The following is a 16897-nucleotide window of genomic DNA, read 5'->3' as shown; positions in this document are numbered from 1 at the left end:
TATAAGGGCAAGGGTCACAAGCTTTACTCCTACTGAACCTCATGGATTACAAATGTATCTGCATGTAATGGTCCTCTGCTAGCAACATTACAGCCCAGAATTGGTTCTCTGGTGCAGAAACTCTGGGCAGGGGCAGGTTCGGACCCACATAGACCCACTAGCCCATATTGGCGTATGAGGGCATCTACTGTTAGATGTCATTCCGGTCGTACGAAGATACGGCACTAAAATATACCTCAGGGCACTATGTTAGCCGATCATGTATAATATTCATAGAAACATATTATACTATATAAAGTGGTACGCACAACATGTCAGTGCATCAAAGGATAAACTCTCTTATCTCTATTAAAGGCCCACAAACAGAATAATCTTTGTTAATTTACAATTCAAGTGAAAGTACATGAATGATTGTACACAATATAAGAATGTTATCATTGGGAATTAAATATTTCCTTTGTTATAAATCAAATAAGAATTTTAGAACAAGAAACAAGTGTAAAATAAATCATGCTCCGGTTCGAAAAAAAAAAATCCAATAAAATGCATAATCTCAGAATAGAAGAGAGAAAGACAGGAAGGGAAGCGAGAGGAAAAGAGGGAGAGAGGAAGAGAGGGAGAGAAAGAGGGAGAGATAGAGAGCGAGAGAGAGAGAGACAGAGACAGAGACAGAGACAGAGAGAGAGAGAGAGAGAGAGAGAGAGAGAGAGAGAGAGAGAGAGAGAGAGAGAGAGAGAGAGAGAGAGAGAGAGACAGAGAGAGAGAGAGAGAGAGAGAGAGAGAGAGAGAGAGAGAGAGAGAGAGCTCAGTATAACACAATCACAGGATGTTGGAGCGGCTGAAGGTGACTGGTGTCATCACAGTGCGACGGAGCAGAATTTGACCTGAAAATAATTTCTAAGCTCAGTATAAAAAACAGTTACTTTTTATACGACTAACCTGTTAGGTTAAAAAAGAACACAATATGAAGCAGTAGCATGGATATTTACGTACAAACATAGAAATATGGAAACAAACCTCTTTTTCTGACATCAACTGTTTTGCCTCAGCACTGTGGCCTTAGTAGCACTTGGAATTGTGATTCAATGGATTTACAAAAAGGTTTCTGCCGTAGTTATTACGAAATATATACGAATAAAGTTCCACATAAAAATGGCATGTTTTTTTTGAATGGCTTTCACCTCTGCGGTAGGGATTCACAACCTACTGTCATTTAGAACCCAACCATAACCCTTTATCACTCTTGTACCAGATGTGCCTATTTAAGTTACAGTAATGATGCATTTCGTCACAGCAATACAATTAACATTGTTTTCATTACAATGTATATAACAAAAGTACCTTCACATAACACTAGGGACGGCCCCGGTGGTAAATCACTGCTATACAGCTATACATTACAGAGCTGGACAAAACTGCCAACATCATAACACCTGCATTCTACTTTCAGCATAAGCCGTATTGAGCTACATAAATCTGAAGGGAAATGTGGGCCATGAGGCTTATCCAATGGGCACTTTGTAATGTATAGCTGTAGCAAGGTGCTCAAGTACTGCACAAATGATCTCAGAATGCAAACAGAGTAAGTGTCTGAAGTCTGTCTCGAAGAAGCAGCAGCTACAACTCACTCAGCATTATGCATACGCCCTTTGCATGTCTAATGGTCATTGGTTCGGGATAATGATAAGCTACTCGACCCGTGTTCATTGGTTCCAACTGGCAACCAGTGGGTCCTCCGATATATCCAGGGGCGTGTCCAGGTTGGTTTGGTGGGGGGAGGGGGCAGGAGTGGCACAGAACAACACAGGGGACGTCACTCACTTTTGTGTAGCATTGTGTCGTCCAATCACTAAACTATTCTGTTGACTGCCAGATTTAGTTGGGGTGGCACATGGGGGGGGGGGGGGGGGAATCCAAAACCTTTTTGTTCCCCCTTTCCTGGACACGCCCCTGGATATATACATTATGAATATACAACCAAAATGTATTTGATGATATGAATTCCTGTTGGCTCTCCGTATCTTAGAAAGACAGCCTAGCAAATTACCCTCCAGAACCTCAAGTAAACCTCTTTCCTATCACAACCCAAAAGGAAAAGCTAAACGGTAATCCAAAATACATACCTTTGTAAACCACATACATATAACATATGAATACGTACATTAAGTATAGACAGAGATACATATATAGCTCTGACTAGCCAGCTTCACGTGTTCTATGTAATCTTGAGAGTACAGATGGCAGCTACATCAGCCCTGTGCTGTGGAATGTCTGTTTTGTTAGGACGTGAGTCTTTGTTCTTTCCGACAAGGACTCATCCCAGGATAGTGTCCTGAAGTAAGTTCCCTTGTGTTCTTGACATTACTGGTCAAATACAGAGATGTCAATCTGAACTACAGGTGGTTCAATCTGAACTACAATTCAGGTGGATTAGTCTGAACTGCAAGTCAAGATGGATCAGACTAAACTATAAGTCAGGTTGATCAGTCTGAACTACAAGTCAGGTAGAACAGACTAAACTACAAGTCAGGTGGATCAGTCTGGACTACAATTGAGGTGGATCAGTCTGAACTACAATTGAGGTGGACCAGTCTCAAATACATGTCATGTGGCTAAGTCTGAACCTCTACTATGTTACATGCTACACCATCTTTAAAATTGCACAGAAAGGAAAATGATTGCCTCTGTAAGCAGGATGAGAAAATATGTGTCTATGAGTGCGTGTGTGTGTGTTTGTATCTAGAGTAGGTTTCAGTGATGGTTTGGGGATGAATGGTGGTGTTTGTGTGTCTGTAGGTTCGTGTGTCTTTGTGTGTGTGAGTGTGTTAGGCAGATTGAAAAGGTGTAGCAGCATGGATATTCTGGCTGGGATATTGAATGCCGTGGGTGTGTCTCAGACCACGGTGCTGACGGACGGATCCGAGAGGTTGAGCTGGCCAGTGATGTCAGTCGGGTACGGCTACAAGAAAAGGACAAACAAAGGAGTCAGCACAACATAGCCCGAATTCTATCATTTCATCTTCTTCTTAAGACAACACCCCTCCCTCCTCCCCTTTTACAGAGCAGGTTCATGCTCAGATTCAGAAAGATGGAAATCCACCCAGTTATACACATTCAAGTGGTATGTGTGTGTGTGTTTGTGTGTATATATGTATACCTTTGTATGTATGTGTGTGTGAGTTTGTGTTTGTATGTGAATTTTTGTTTGCTTGTGTGTCTCTCTGTGTGTTTGCATATAAACGTGTGTGTTTGTTTGAATATCATATTACTAATGTAATAATGGTAATGTAGGTAAATCCGTAAAACCTTTTATGGCAACAACATTTGTTGAGCCAACAGAGCCTCATGTCTGTATCCTACTAACAATGCTAACATAGTTATATCAGAACATCAGTCCTGTTTCTAATGGAGCAAGCTGGTGGAATGATGCGACCGCAGCATTTGTGTCCCATTATTTACTTTGGCAAAGAGTTTCTACTGTTACTGTGGCCGCGACATAGCCGCAAGGCAAGTTCTGTCGCTGCATCTTAGACAACATCTTCTACATCTAAGCCAACATCAGTCTTAATGTTTTTCTATGTCTCCAATCAGTCAAAACCTTGATCTAATGAAGAGACCAAACCTAGAAATCGAAACAACTAAAACCAAAGCCTAGGTATTTTGGGCAGCCCTATTTCAAAATTTAAATTCTGTAAGTTGGTGTGAAGCAATACTCTCTTATGTTAGATAATAGCCCCTCTAAACCCTGTGGAATGTTATTGAGGGTCATTTTTACCAAACCATCGTACACACACGCACATACGGAAGTAAATCTGTGCCATCGGATTTTGAAAATAAAAAGCCATTGAATTCTAAGCACTGAATATTTATGCATTGAAATAACGTATCTGAATTTTTTGCCTCTGAATTTAACTCAATAAATCATATTCAGCTTTATTTTTCAATGGTAAAAAATTCAAAATCAAATATTCAACGTTAAAAAATTCTATGTAAATATTTTCAACGTCCCCAAATTCAACATGCCAAATTCAGCTGCAAAATTAAATGTCTAAAAAATCAGTGTTAACATCCGGGGACCCAAGGAAGAGCAATCGATCCTAGATGCTAGATCGCGGTCAAGCAAGGAGAGCGGGAATAAGAACGTCACTCGCTGGTTCTTTCTTTCTTAATACAAACGTTAATTCTAAACAGCATTTTACACAGTAGCCTATAATAGCAAATGCTCAAAGGTAAATCAACGTCATTTGACACTGACTTTAGCTTTTAATGGGGAGAGAAGCCACCAAAAAGTGTGACCATAGGGGGCGCAGTTGCACATTTTCTGCAACATGCACGAGTTTGAAGTGTAGACAGGCATGATGCCCACGCTTAAAACGTAACGTTTGTATCGTCATCGATAATTCGGATTGGGGGTATTCTTTTTGTGACACCGGATGCACCCTAAGCGCTTCAGTTGCGCAATACTGTCGGCTCTGCGCTCTCGTTCCAAAAGGGGCAGCGGGCTTCAGCATCACATCACAGATCGCCAGCATCACACCAAACGTAGGCAAAGTGACCTCGGCGGATTGCCCCAAATTGGTGCCCTAATAAATTGGGCTCCTTGACCGGCTACAATTACTATACGTTACATGTAAATCCAGCCACGTCACTGCAATCACACACACACACTTCAAATGCAGGCATTAGTTCATTATTTACTTCATACTGCAGTAAAAAAATAAAAAATAAATGGTGTGCATTATAACAAAAACATAAATAAACCATCAGATCCGCTCCCCCCCTCACCTTGTAATTAAAAGTGCTTAATAAATACATTCTATTTTATTTGATTAGCATTTTATGGCCGATACAATGGATAGGGCGTTTAGGAAGGTCCACCACCGTTGCTTCTCTCCCCATAAAAAGCTACAGTCAATGTTTAATGGCGTTGATTTACCTTAGAGCATTTCCTATTATAGGCTACTGTGTAAAAGGCTGTTTAGAATTAATGTTTGTATCAGGAAAGAAGAATCGAGAGACGCTCAACGCTTCTTCCCGCTCTCCTTGCTTGACCTCGATCTACCATCTAGGATCGATTGCTGAATTTGGCATGTTGAGTTTGGGGACGTTGAAAATATTTACGTTGAATATTTGATTTTGAATGTTTTTTAATTAAAAAATAAAGCTGAATATGATTTATTGAAAATTGTAAGAGTTCAATTCACACACACACACACACACACACACACACACACACACACACACACACACGCACGCACGCACGCACGCACGCACGCACGCACGCACGCACCCACACACACACACACACACACACACACACACACACACACACACACACACACACACACACACACACACACACACACACACACACACACACACACACACACACACACACACACACACACACACACAACCATGCATCTGTTATTCCATCATTGTGAATCTGAGCACCTTCCGCCGCTCTCAACAAAATTAATAATTTTAACATTCCAACGTAAATTGACTACTTTTCTAAATAGAGACGGTACAAGAGACAAGGAAATGAAAATCAGGACACTATAATTTAAAACCAGCTCATATAGTAGTTATAATAAAAAAAATACGAAAATGAAATCAAGCACTCAATTTCCCATGCTGTTGAAATGCGTTAGTGGGAGGGGTTTACTAAGTGGGCAGGACAGAAGGCTGCATCTCATCCACTTCAAACTAAGTCACACCCCTTTAGGACGACATCACTACTATGAGACTGGGGGTTTGTTTGTGTTTGGCCCCTTCCACTCTACCTCTATCTATGGTTATAGAAGGACCCGGGGTCACTCAAGGTTTGTAGAAAGCACGATAGAATGACAGCCTAAAGCCTAAATTAGCTACCCATACCAGTCCTACTTGCAGAGGAGGAGTCAGTGTTTGTTTGTGTGTTAGCATACACCACAGAGTCTGGACACAACTCAAAAGCCATTGATAAAGAAACACGCATATAGAAAATAACAACACAGGGTTACAAAGAAAAATAAAATCCCCGTTCCCGACCCCACCTGGCAGGCAGACTGCCTGTCACCCCATGGAGAACAAGAATATATATTGTTTCAGTGGTTTATCCGTATTGAATAAAGCATCCGAAAATATGTTCTTCACCTTGAGAAACACAAAATGTACTTTCAAAAACAGTTGACAAAGAAAGAGGAAGTCATTCTATTTCCCATGCAAGTATGGGAATTGCTGAGTAAAGAAAACGTTGACTCTCCTACATATTCTTGAGGACTGATTGTGTTAGGAGGAGCAAATTGAATTGACTATTTGATTGCCATTTGAACCCCTAGGGTGTACTTCACAGTGTTCCTGATAGGTGGGAATGACACAATAGGCGAAGGCTGCTGACCATGCTGAGTTAAGAATTCAAAGACATATTAAGGACAGCAATAAGAGAAGCAGATGGACTGGAACACCGTTTGAACTGGTGTTAATCCCCCCGTTCAATCAACAGTGACGGCCGAGCTGGGGGGATAAATGTGGTGAACTGACAGAGCTCTTTAAAACAGAGGCTCCTGGCCAAAGCATCCAGGATCCATGTTTAATCATAAAAATAAAATATATGGAAAGCAAACAGACACGCACGCACGCACGCGAGCACGCACGCACTCACGCACGCACGCACGCACGCACGCACGCACGCACGCACGCACGCACGCACGCACGCACACACACACAGACACAGACAGCTTGGCAGACAAGATGTCTGTATGTGTGTATGTGTATTATAATATTGCCTAATAAACTGTGGATTCATTCCAGGAGCCTTTTGAGTAAAATTAAATGAATAGATTAACAAACTAATTCTGCGAACATTGCTGACCATTAGACCTGCAGACTGAACCGAAAACAGGAGGAGTTTGTTTGTATAGTAAACCCCTAGAGGATGGAGGGAGGCAGGTTCAGTTGACCTCATGAAGGGATACACCCGACAGACTGACAGACAGAAAGGAGAGGAAAGACACCAAGCATGGAGAGACACACATGAGGACAACCCGAGAAGATAGAGGAAGAGAGTACATTCCTGAGGAGGAGTAGGAGGAGGAGGAGGAGGAGGAGGAGGAGGAGGAGGGGGAGGAGGAGGAGGAGGAGAGGGAGGAGGAGGAGGAGGTGGAGGAGGAGGAGGAGGAGGAGGAGGAGGGGGAGGAGGAGGAGGGGGAGGAGGTTGAGGAGGAGAGGGAGGGGGAGGAGGAGGGGGAGGAGGAGGAGAGGGAGGAGGAGGGGGAGGCGGAGGAGGTGGAGGAGGGGGAGGAGGAGGAGGAGGAGGAGGAGGAGGAGGTGGAGGTGTAGGAGGGGTAGGTGGAGGAGGAGGAGGAGGAGAGGGAGGAGGAGGAGGAGGGGGAGGAGGAGGAGAAGGGGGATGATGTGGAGGAGGAGGAGAAGGTGGAGGAGGGTGAGGCGGAGGAGGTGGAGGAGTTGGAGGAGGGGGAGGTGGGGGAGGTGGAGGAGGAGGAGGAGGAGCAGGAGGAGCAGGAGGAGTGGATGAAGAGAGGACAGAAGACAAAAGTAAAGGAGAGAAAGGAATTGGAGATGATGTAAAGAGAAGGAAAAGGGAACATGCTGTGACAGTCTGGAAGGATGTTTAAATTCAAAGGAGTCAACATGAGGTGTTCAGCAAAAGCGATCCATAATAAAGTGAATGTCTTCACCTGTTTTCACCCATAATAGTACCCCCTCCTGTGATAATTGTCTTTGTTACACGGCTTTGATGAATACTCTTACTCTGATTAATCATTGAAGGCATTCTGCGGTTATTTTTGAATACCAGCCCCACAAAAATAAACAAGCCATGCGGACAAATCCACTCATGTGTCCATTGTTTGTGTGTGACTGTATGAGGGAGATGAGAATATTCCAGTAAAAGCAAGACAAAACACTGTTCCTCTATTCCACTGCATCGTCATAGCAACAACCTGGGTGGACGGACACCACACAGGAGGAGATGAAATGAGCAGAACAAAAGATGAGGGAGGGGGGAGGGGGTGAGTGGCGGAGGAGGGGGGTGAGAGAACAGGCCAGTGCTCATAGATTATACCAGCATATGGCTGATTCAGTCCTCTCCCTGACCAATGAGAGGAACGCTACCATCTGGCTGAGGACACATAGGATTGCATAAGATACTATAGCGCCTCAATCAGGAACATTTATACAAGACGGTTTGCGTCAGTATCACAAACTTTAGCACTACTATGCTACGCTTCAATAACTCTCTGGGTGGTTTGGACCCATTTGCATCAAGTTGAATATTCTCATTTTAACATTTTGCGTAAAGCAAAGAATGTCAATCATCAGTTAACATACAGATAGCACCCGATAAAGGCTGTCTCCTATCAGTGTTCTGGGTCCAGCCACCTTTCTCACCTCATAAGGTGTCAACATAGGGCTGTACGGTATGGACTAAAATGTATATCACAGTATGATTTGAGGCATGGACGGTAACGGTATAGCACCATATGTTCATTTTATCGTCTAATTTCAATATAAATGCTTCTGAAGGGTAAAATACTGGCAGCAAAACGGAATGAAAAAATATGCAAAATCATTTCTCAAGTTACTTTAATCGCTGAAAAACATTAATAGTTTAATAGTATGGATTTCTTTCTCCACTTGCTCGCGGACCTAGCCGTATGGTTTTGGCATTTCAATTTGGCTGAAGTGTGTGCGGGCAGGTAACGCGTACCTGGGATTGAGTGTTTTGACCATCTCTTTAAAGCCCCTTCTATCAACATTGCGAAGGGGAACCATGTCCTTACACAGGTAAACAGTGACGGCGTTTGTTATCTCGTTCCACCTCAAGCTTTTTTGGTCGTAAGGACTGGCTTTGGAAAATGCCTGCGGAAGCGATGTCTGTGGAAGAGATGCAGGGACAGCTTCACGCTACCAGCGTCTGTCTCATATGGTGTGGAATGAGAGCTTGTGAAGGGACAAGACCAGGGTCAACAACATACCATTCTAGACACATCTTTCAGTCTCTGCATATGATTGACCAACAAGGCAAACATTGATATTATTAAAACAATTACATTTTATGTGTCATTTCCAGGTCCAATTCAACATCTATTTACCATCTTTCCATCATTAATAATCAGGGTAGAATATAACATGTCAGCCAAAATGTCTGCATTTAATTTGAATCCTTATCGGAATAAGGAATAATTTCAAGTCATTTTATATTTTATGGCTCTGCCGCTGAAAAGGCTTTCAGGCAGCTGGTCTAGAGGAGCGGGACGGTGAGAGACATGCCTTCAGAAGCTACCTCTTAGCAGTAAAGCTCTCAGGAGATTGTATCACATAACAAACAAAACACGCTACAATGAGCAGCACACACACAGCCCTGCCTTTTAGAACCCAGCAACAACAATCAATATTTCATACGACAGAGGAATGAGCTTTCTAGATAATGAAGCGTGTTCGGCGATTCTCGGTGTATCTGTCTGAGGGGGCTGCCCTCCTATATGGCGCACCGCGGCTAAGAGCATTTCCCCTGCGATTTAGCAAGGAACACGCATTAACATGTCAATTCATGTAGATGTACATATACACCTGACATGGTCACCCTCGTCATTTATTGATGACATCCACAGGTTTGAATGTGAAGAGAAACCTTTTACTGGATGAAAACACATATTTCACTGGGACAGCTTTAGTTAAATATACATACCAAAATATTTATTTTAATTCGGTGAATTGGTAGGAATTCTTTTTAATTTAACGCTGAATGTTTTCAACCTGAGAAATGGTAAATCTACAAAACATTTGCTGATGAGAGGGGTTCATTCTGAACCCTGACTGTACAAGATTAAAGGTCCCATGGCATGAAACTCTCACTTTATGAGGTATTCTAACATTAATATGAGTTCCCCTAGCCTGCCTGTCGTCCCCCAATGGCTAAAACTTGCATTCGGTGTAAAACAAGTACTGGGTTTCCTACTCGCCTTTGAAAAAATGGAAGCTCAGGGGCGCTGATTTGGAATGTGGCCCCATATGTCGTCATAAGGGGCCAAGCTACCAATGCCAATGAGACAGTGAGCTACGGCCTTGCGGGCGCCACATGTGTGTGTGTGTGAGTGAGATTACACACACTGTAAGGCAAATATGTTACACTACTTTGTTATTTGGATAACCGATCTGCTGTTGGTGTTATGGCGCATAACACGTTCTCAGACGTTTCTGGTATTTCCACAACAACACTGTACAGTAGTGGTGGTTATCTCAGCCATCGTTGAGCCCCGCTGCCCGCTGCCTGATGCCTGCTGCCGCAAGGCACAACCGCCGCGAAGCACCACAGCGGGCAGCGGGCAGTCTACTTCAGATTGATTTGGAAGTAGACTGCCAGCTGATGTGGAAGTGGAAGAACCAGAGACGTCGGAGAACCCGACGCAGTTGTTTGTGATTCATAATATTGTCTGGAGGCGCAGACAGCTTTTGGCCGTGATAAAACGTATTATATGATATGTATTGTATGATATTATTTAGATATAAAGCTCTAGGACTGTAACGCAAGTGTTGTACACTTCTTTGTTAGTTGGATAATCGTTCTGCTGTCTGAACCAACGTGTTATGGCGCATAACACGTTGGTTCTTTGACGTATCTGGTATTTCCATAACGAGACTGAAGTTGGGGTTATCTCAGCAATCGTTGAGTCCCGCTGCCTGCCGCCCGCTGCCGCGAGGCACCACCACCACGAAGCCCCACCGCCCGGCAGCGGGCAGGGGTAACAGAATGCAATTCAGTCTACTTCAGATTGATGTGGAAGTGGAAAAACCAGAGACGTCGGAGAACCCGACGCAGTCGTTTGAGATCCATAATATCGTCTGGAGGCGAACACGGCCAAAGGCTGTGCGCGCCTCGCCATTGCGATACATCCACCCACTGTAAACAACGCATGGTACCGTGGCCGCAAGCTGCTCGAGGCCACAACCCCACCCTCCTCCTTGACCCGCCTCTCTCCTTCTCATTTGCATCAAAGCTACAAACACAGAAACGCCATGTTTGGGGAAAGCTCAATGTGCGACTGGCTCGTACTGGCTGTAATTCTGCACCACGGCTGAATTTCGGGAACGTATTCAAATACTGTGTTAGGGGCGCACTAATATCTATATTAAAGCATCCATAAAGTAGCATGCCATGAGACCTTTAATAACGATCCTGTATTGTGTCTATTATTAGTCACTCCCATGTTCCTTTAATAGTAACGGTGGTTTGACGGCGGTGCCCCGGGGCGGTGACTTTATTCAGGTGTGGTACAGCTTGTTTCTCCTTTCATGACTAAAAGGTCAGCGTCTGCTGTTACCCAGTGTGTCTCTCTGCTGCCAAGCGACCAGCCTGGGAGACCCCCTGCTGTGATGGCCCCTGCTCCCTTAAGGGGTCCTTACAAGCACCGCCAAGCTAGACGGGTGGGGGTGTGTGGTTGTTTGTGTGTGTGTGCGTGTGTGTGTGTGTGCATTTGTTAGCACATGAGCTTCATATGTGACTGACCTGGCCTGCAGTTGTGTGTTGGTGTTTCAGGTTTAGGGGGGAGTCTGTGTTTGGTTTTTGCCCTTGATCTATGCAAAAGGTGTTTTACGGTCTTGTCGCTGCACTCTCTCATATGGACCAGTCTGGGGTCTGTTTGTGTCACACGGTTTGTGTGTCATCAAGGTATTTTGTTCAGCTCCGGTATTACCACAACTATTTGTACAATACCTGGGTTTTCCAGTTTTAATCTCTGTTCGATTAGTCACAGCTGCTTTTGTGTTTTCCTTCGGGTCACAAACACCAGGGGGTCAGGTGCTCACTCACATAGTAAGTACGTCAATCCTAGTTATAGAACCTGCGTTGAAATAACAGCCAAACAAATGCATAATACTCTTCCGTTTTGAAGACATTGAACAACCATCCTTCGGCCCCAGTGGTATAGCGTGGCATGCAGCAGTTTAGGTTGTAAAGTAGAGTAGGTTTACAGTAGAATAGCAGTACAGTAGAGTAGCTTTACGATGGATTAGGTGTACAGTAGGGATGGGTCAGAATATTGGATTATTTGATTATTTGTTCCCGAGGGTCAAATTCGATTTTTAACATTTGGACAGTTTTTCACAAGCCATAACTTTGTTTCCCTGGTAACGCCTGAGGGTTTGACTAAAACCTTGAACAATCATTACCTTGCCGTAAGGTTCTTATTCAACAGAAACGTTATTCACTCTTCCAGTAAATAGGACAGACCTTAGCTACAACTTCGCAACGGGAGGTATTCTAGTACGCTCAGCTATGAGCCAGAGAGCTTACGTTATGCATTGTACATATTTTAAATTCGATTTCGTCCCAGCCTATACAACAGATACTCTAGGGTCTATAGCATATAACTGCGTTGTCTGATTACAGTTGAATGAATTTTCACAATTTACCAGCTCTCGTTTTGAAGACCGAATCATCGCGCCATTCGTTTCAATGGGATTCGCGACGGTCTATACTTTCCACATGAAGTGTACATATTTATAATTTGAAATTATAATATTTTTGAATGTCGGCACACATTGAATAATCGATAATTCGTTTATACCACCCGCCGATTATTCGACCATCAAAAATTTGAGTTATTCACATCCCTAGTGTATAGTAGAACAGTTGTTCAGTAGAATAGGTGTACAGCATAATAGGTTTACAGTATAATTGGTTTACAGAAGAATATGTGAACAGTAGAGTAGCTATACTGTGGAGTAGGTGTACAGTAGAATAGGTTCACAGTAGAACAGGTGTACAGTAGAATTGGTTTACAGTAGAGCAGTGGAGGCTTCTCCAGTGAGGAGAGGGAGGAAGATCCTACTTAGCATTGCTGAGAATAAAAAATGTAGATTGCCCAGACTGCTGTAATGAATTAATGCCCTTAAATAGGACTACTTTAATGCCTTTGTATATGTAGTGTTTCTTTCCCTGGTTAAAGGGACAAAAGCACCCCCTATCGCCTATTGACAATTACTTCAGGGAGGAAGGTCCTCCCTCAGCCTCCATTGACTCCCAATAATTTCCCTGAATGTGTTGGCGGCCGGTGAATAACATGGGGTTCAATGGGAGAGAGTGTGACTAGCTAAGGGATCTGGATCCCCCCTACATCTATTCACCAATAGGCTGGAGCCCTGGTTGCGCTATGAACCACTGGCTGTGGAGCAGCCCGGAGGGATGGGAGGGATGGGTTATCCCCTCGTATGCCTCCTTTCCACCGAGCAGTGCGCTACTTTTCGTTGCAGCACTGTGCGGCTCTGTTCGCTTATTTTGGCGTTTCCGCAGCCCGGGCCTGCGGCTGTGGAGCCCACGTGAAGGATTGAATTGATCTATAAATGAAGTCCCTCAATCTTAATTGGCTTAACAACATTGCCAAAATTCTGAAACATCCATTAACATCCACATTCGCCTCAAAGTCCCATATTTTTTTATTTAGTTTTACAAATCAAGAGATGGCCTGATTTGACTAATTGGCTTTGCATCCTTTCCTTCTGTCCTTGTAGTCCAAGACATGCTGCCCACTAGCTTTCAAAGTACAATGCTGCCACTGGTGGATTTGTATCAATTCACATTATCCCACCCTGCTATTTTGTAGTTCACCAAAACATCCTAATACAACCTGAGTCTCACATACCTATGCCACCATACGCCACTAGCAGTGCAAGCAGGCCAATTGCTACCCAGCACGCAGTCCTTCCTCCCTCACTTTAAAAACCACCAGCCGCCACTACAGTAGAGTAGCTCTACGGTGCAGTAGGTGTACAGTAGAATAGAGCAGGCTTAGTTTAGATTTTAACAGTTTGGCTACGTACCTGTAGGTTCTTCCGCCAGACGTTGACAGCAGCGAAGGCGAGCTGCATCTGTTTCCTGCGGGCGTCTTTGTGTCGTTTGTAGGCGATCTCGATAAAGATGAGGAATATCCCAGCCACGATCCCCCCGGCGACCAGCATGAACACCCCTAAGGTGGATGAGATTTGTATTTGATCATAAATCCTCCTTGTTCATGTCTGTATATTAGCTTAACATCCTTCTGATGTCACGGTGTCTGGTCACTGGCGTGTGAGTCTGCAGCCTACCGGCCATGTTCTCGAAGGTGAGGGTGGCGGGGGCGTTGCTCCGGGAGTCACACTCCTGGTATCGAACCCACGTCTTGTCCAGGTCCTCCATGAAGCCATTCTCATGAGAGCTGAGGAAAAGATGGAAAACAAACCAAATTCAGCAGTTTGTCATGTTACTGAAGATCCTCTCGTTCCCCCAGTTGATCGTCATGGGAACCAGATTTACCTGCGTTGTGTTTATTGACAAAGGATCCCCTAAGTGTACTATTAACTATATAATCAGAGAACGACTTTAAGTCATTTGGATTTTGTAGATTCATTAGCAACATGTGTTGATCTTCTTGCTCAGGGACAGCTGCAGGGAGGCTGTGCAGAGGCTGGGGTTTGCCCTAAAGACCGCGTTGGCCGTTTGTCATGGCGTACCTGAGAATGGCCAAGGACACGTTCTGCTTCCAGGGACTGTCTTTCCTCATCCCGATCCCAAATCCGGAACGAAAGAAAAGCTCCCCGGTGGTCACCAGGTCACACTTCTGAGACGCTTCAAACTCCAACACAGCGCTGTCCCAGATGAAGGCATGGAGCTTACTGCAGGAGACCCCGACAGACAGGAATAAATCTTCTGCTCTCTGTCTTGTCATCAGTACCCATGCTAATGCTGCCATACAACATTGGACACAGGTAGGCCACTATAGAGCTTCTGCAACCATTTCTGAATTGTTAACTGTGTTCATGTTTAATACCTTGACTTGGTAAGTCGATACTTATCCAGTCAAGGATAAGTATTGACGGTCAAGGTACAAACAAATGAATACTTGTCTATTGCCATCAACGTACAAATGAAAGTAATGACACTGTGTGTTTGTTTTTTTCTGATATATTCTTTAAAATGTGTGCTCTCGGTGTGCCCAGTGATTCTGTGCATTTGTGTAGGAGGCCATACGTGTCACGGACAGCCTGGATGGCTTCTGCAGCACTCTCGTAGTTGTGTTTCTCCATGTGCCGGTACATGGTACTCAGCTCCACCTGCCTCCGGAAGTAAATGTCCACCGAACTCTGCTTCACTGTGGCGTAGATGAACTTATCTGATGGGTTACGCAGCTGCCGGATCCAGAGCACAACATCACAGCGAGGTCATTATCCACCATGACTTAGTCGTTCAGCAGAGTTAAACACCACGACCTCTGGTGAGTAAGGTCATTGCACAGCATCATAGATCAAAGCACAGCGGCATTTTAAAATACAATAGAGTTGAGTAGAAAGAAAAGATTCAAATCAAGTAGAACAACATAGAATAAGATTTGTTTACAAACATAAAACAATAATTGCCACACGCAAATTGAGTTCACGATGAAACTCCTTTTCCAAAATATCACTTGCTATTTCGGCAGCGGTTTTGAACAATCTGCACGAGGAAGGTGTTTGACATTTTTTAAATCACTGAACGCAAATGCTGTTACGTTGTTTTTCATGTAACTGAGTCCTAAAAACAGAGAGAATGCTATGTTTTCAAACGTATGGGTCCGAACACGTGTGACCCGGGCCTTAGGGTAGCTGGGTAGTGGAGTGGGTACCCTGGGGTCATTGATGCCGGTGATGCGCTCCTCAGGCCGGTCCAGCACCAGGAAGGCTGCCAGGTTGGCAGTATAGGAAGCCACGATTATCATGGCGAAGCCTGCCCACACCATACCCAAAATCCTCGCTGAGAAACTCCGGGGAGCTCCTGCAGACACACACACACATTCTGTTGCAGTGCATTGTAACATATAGCCTTGTATTGTATTGAATAGTAAAGGATAGTATAGTACCATATAGAACTGGTTAGTATTGTATAGTATTGTATAGCAATCTATTATAGCATCGTATCATATTGTTTTGTATCCTTTAATATCGCATTAAAGAATAACGTATCACAGTGTAGTGTTAAGTATCATATTGTATAGTAGCACATAGTATAGTCTTTTATCATGTTGTTTCGTATCATTTGGTATCGTATCATGGCGCATTGTATCCTATATTGTATTGTTTCCTATCGTATCATATGGTATAGTATCATATAGTATGTAAAGTATCCCATTGTACTGTATCAATATAGCGATATGGTTCACACACGACGGCAGAGTCAGCAATGCAAGGGCGACAGCCAGCTCGTCGGGAGCAGTTAGGGTAGGGTGCCTTGCTCAGGGACACCTCGACACTCTCACTTGCGGTTACCCGCCAACCCGCTCTACCTCCTGAGCTACTTAATAAAGCAGACCCACCTTCTCCTATCCCAGAATTCAACAGGACTCCCCAAGAGAACCACATGGCCGAGGACAGGGTCAGGGCATCTTCCTCCTCTTCTTCACTATTCACTTTAAACCTTCCAAAAGGGCTGCACGCACGCACACACACACACACACACACACACACACACACACACACACACACACACACACACACACACACACACACATACACACACACACACACACACACACACACACACACACACACACACACACACACACACACACACACACACACACACACACACATACAGGATGTATACATTTTGATTGTTCAAGTTAGGAGATTTTAGAGGAGATACGGTGATCAAGATGTTGTTAGGATGTGTGGGTGACTGTAGATGGGGTTAGGTGGAGGTGTGGTTAGGAGGTGGAGGTGACTGGAGGTGTGTTTAGGATGTAGAGGGGACTCTTGAGGTGGGTTAGTATGTGAAGGTGACTGGAGGTGTGTTTAGGATGTGAAGGTGACTCTTGAGGTGGGTTAGGATGTGAAGATGACTGGAGGTGTGTTTAGGATGTGAAGGTGACTCTTGAGGTGGGTT

General features: G+C 44.1%; 1 protein-coding gene across 2 annotated transcripts in view; it reads right to left on the bottom strand.

The window, feature by feature from the left end:
- Positions 1–720: 720 nt before the first annotated feature.
- grin1b (glutamate receptor, ionotropic, N-methyl D-aspartate 1b) overlaps positions 721–16897 on the bottom strand; it is a 34006-nt gene continuing 17829 nt past the window's right edge. Inside the window, exons 14-20 of one of the 2 annotated variants that reach the window (XM_030359353.1) lie at positions 16329–16441; positions 15642–15790; positions 15011–15168; positions 14494–14655; positions 14089–14198; positions 13825–13970; positions 721–2959 (exon numbers count right to left, since the gene is read on the bottom strand). In XM_030359353.1, coding sequence (XP_030215213.1) covers positions 2894–2959; positions 13825–13970; positions 14089–14198; positions 14494–14655; positions 15011–15168; positions 15642–15790; positions 16329–16441 — 904 coding nt within the window. In that variant the 3' untranslated portion in view covers positions 721–2893. The remainder of the gene's footprint in view (positions 2960–13824; positions 13971–14088; positions 14199–14493; positions 14656–15010; positions 15169–15641; positions 15791–16328; positions 16442–16897) is intronic. The other variant, XM_030359354.1, reaches the window with a different exon arrangement.

Source organism: Gadus morhua, chromosome 6, assembly GCF_902167405.1.
Source record: "Gadus morhua chromosome 6, gadMor3.0, whole genome shotgun sequence".
Lineage (NCBI taxonomy): Eukaryota > Metazoa > Chordata > Actinopteri > Gadiformes > Gadidae > Gadus > Gadus morhua.
The sequence above is the reverse complement of the archived record's forward strand: the minus strand, read 5'-3'. Positions and strand labels throughout refer to the sequence as shown.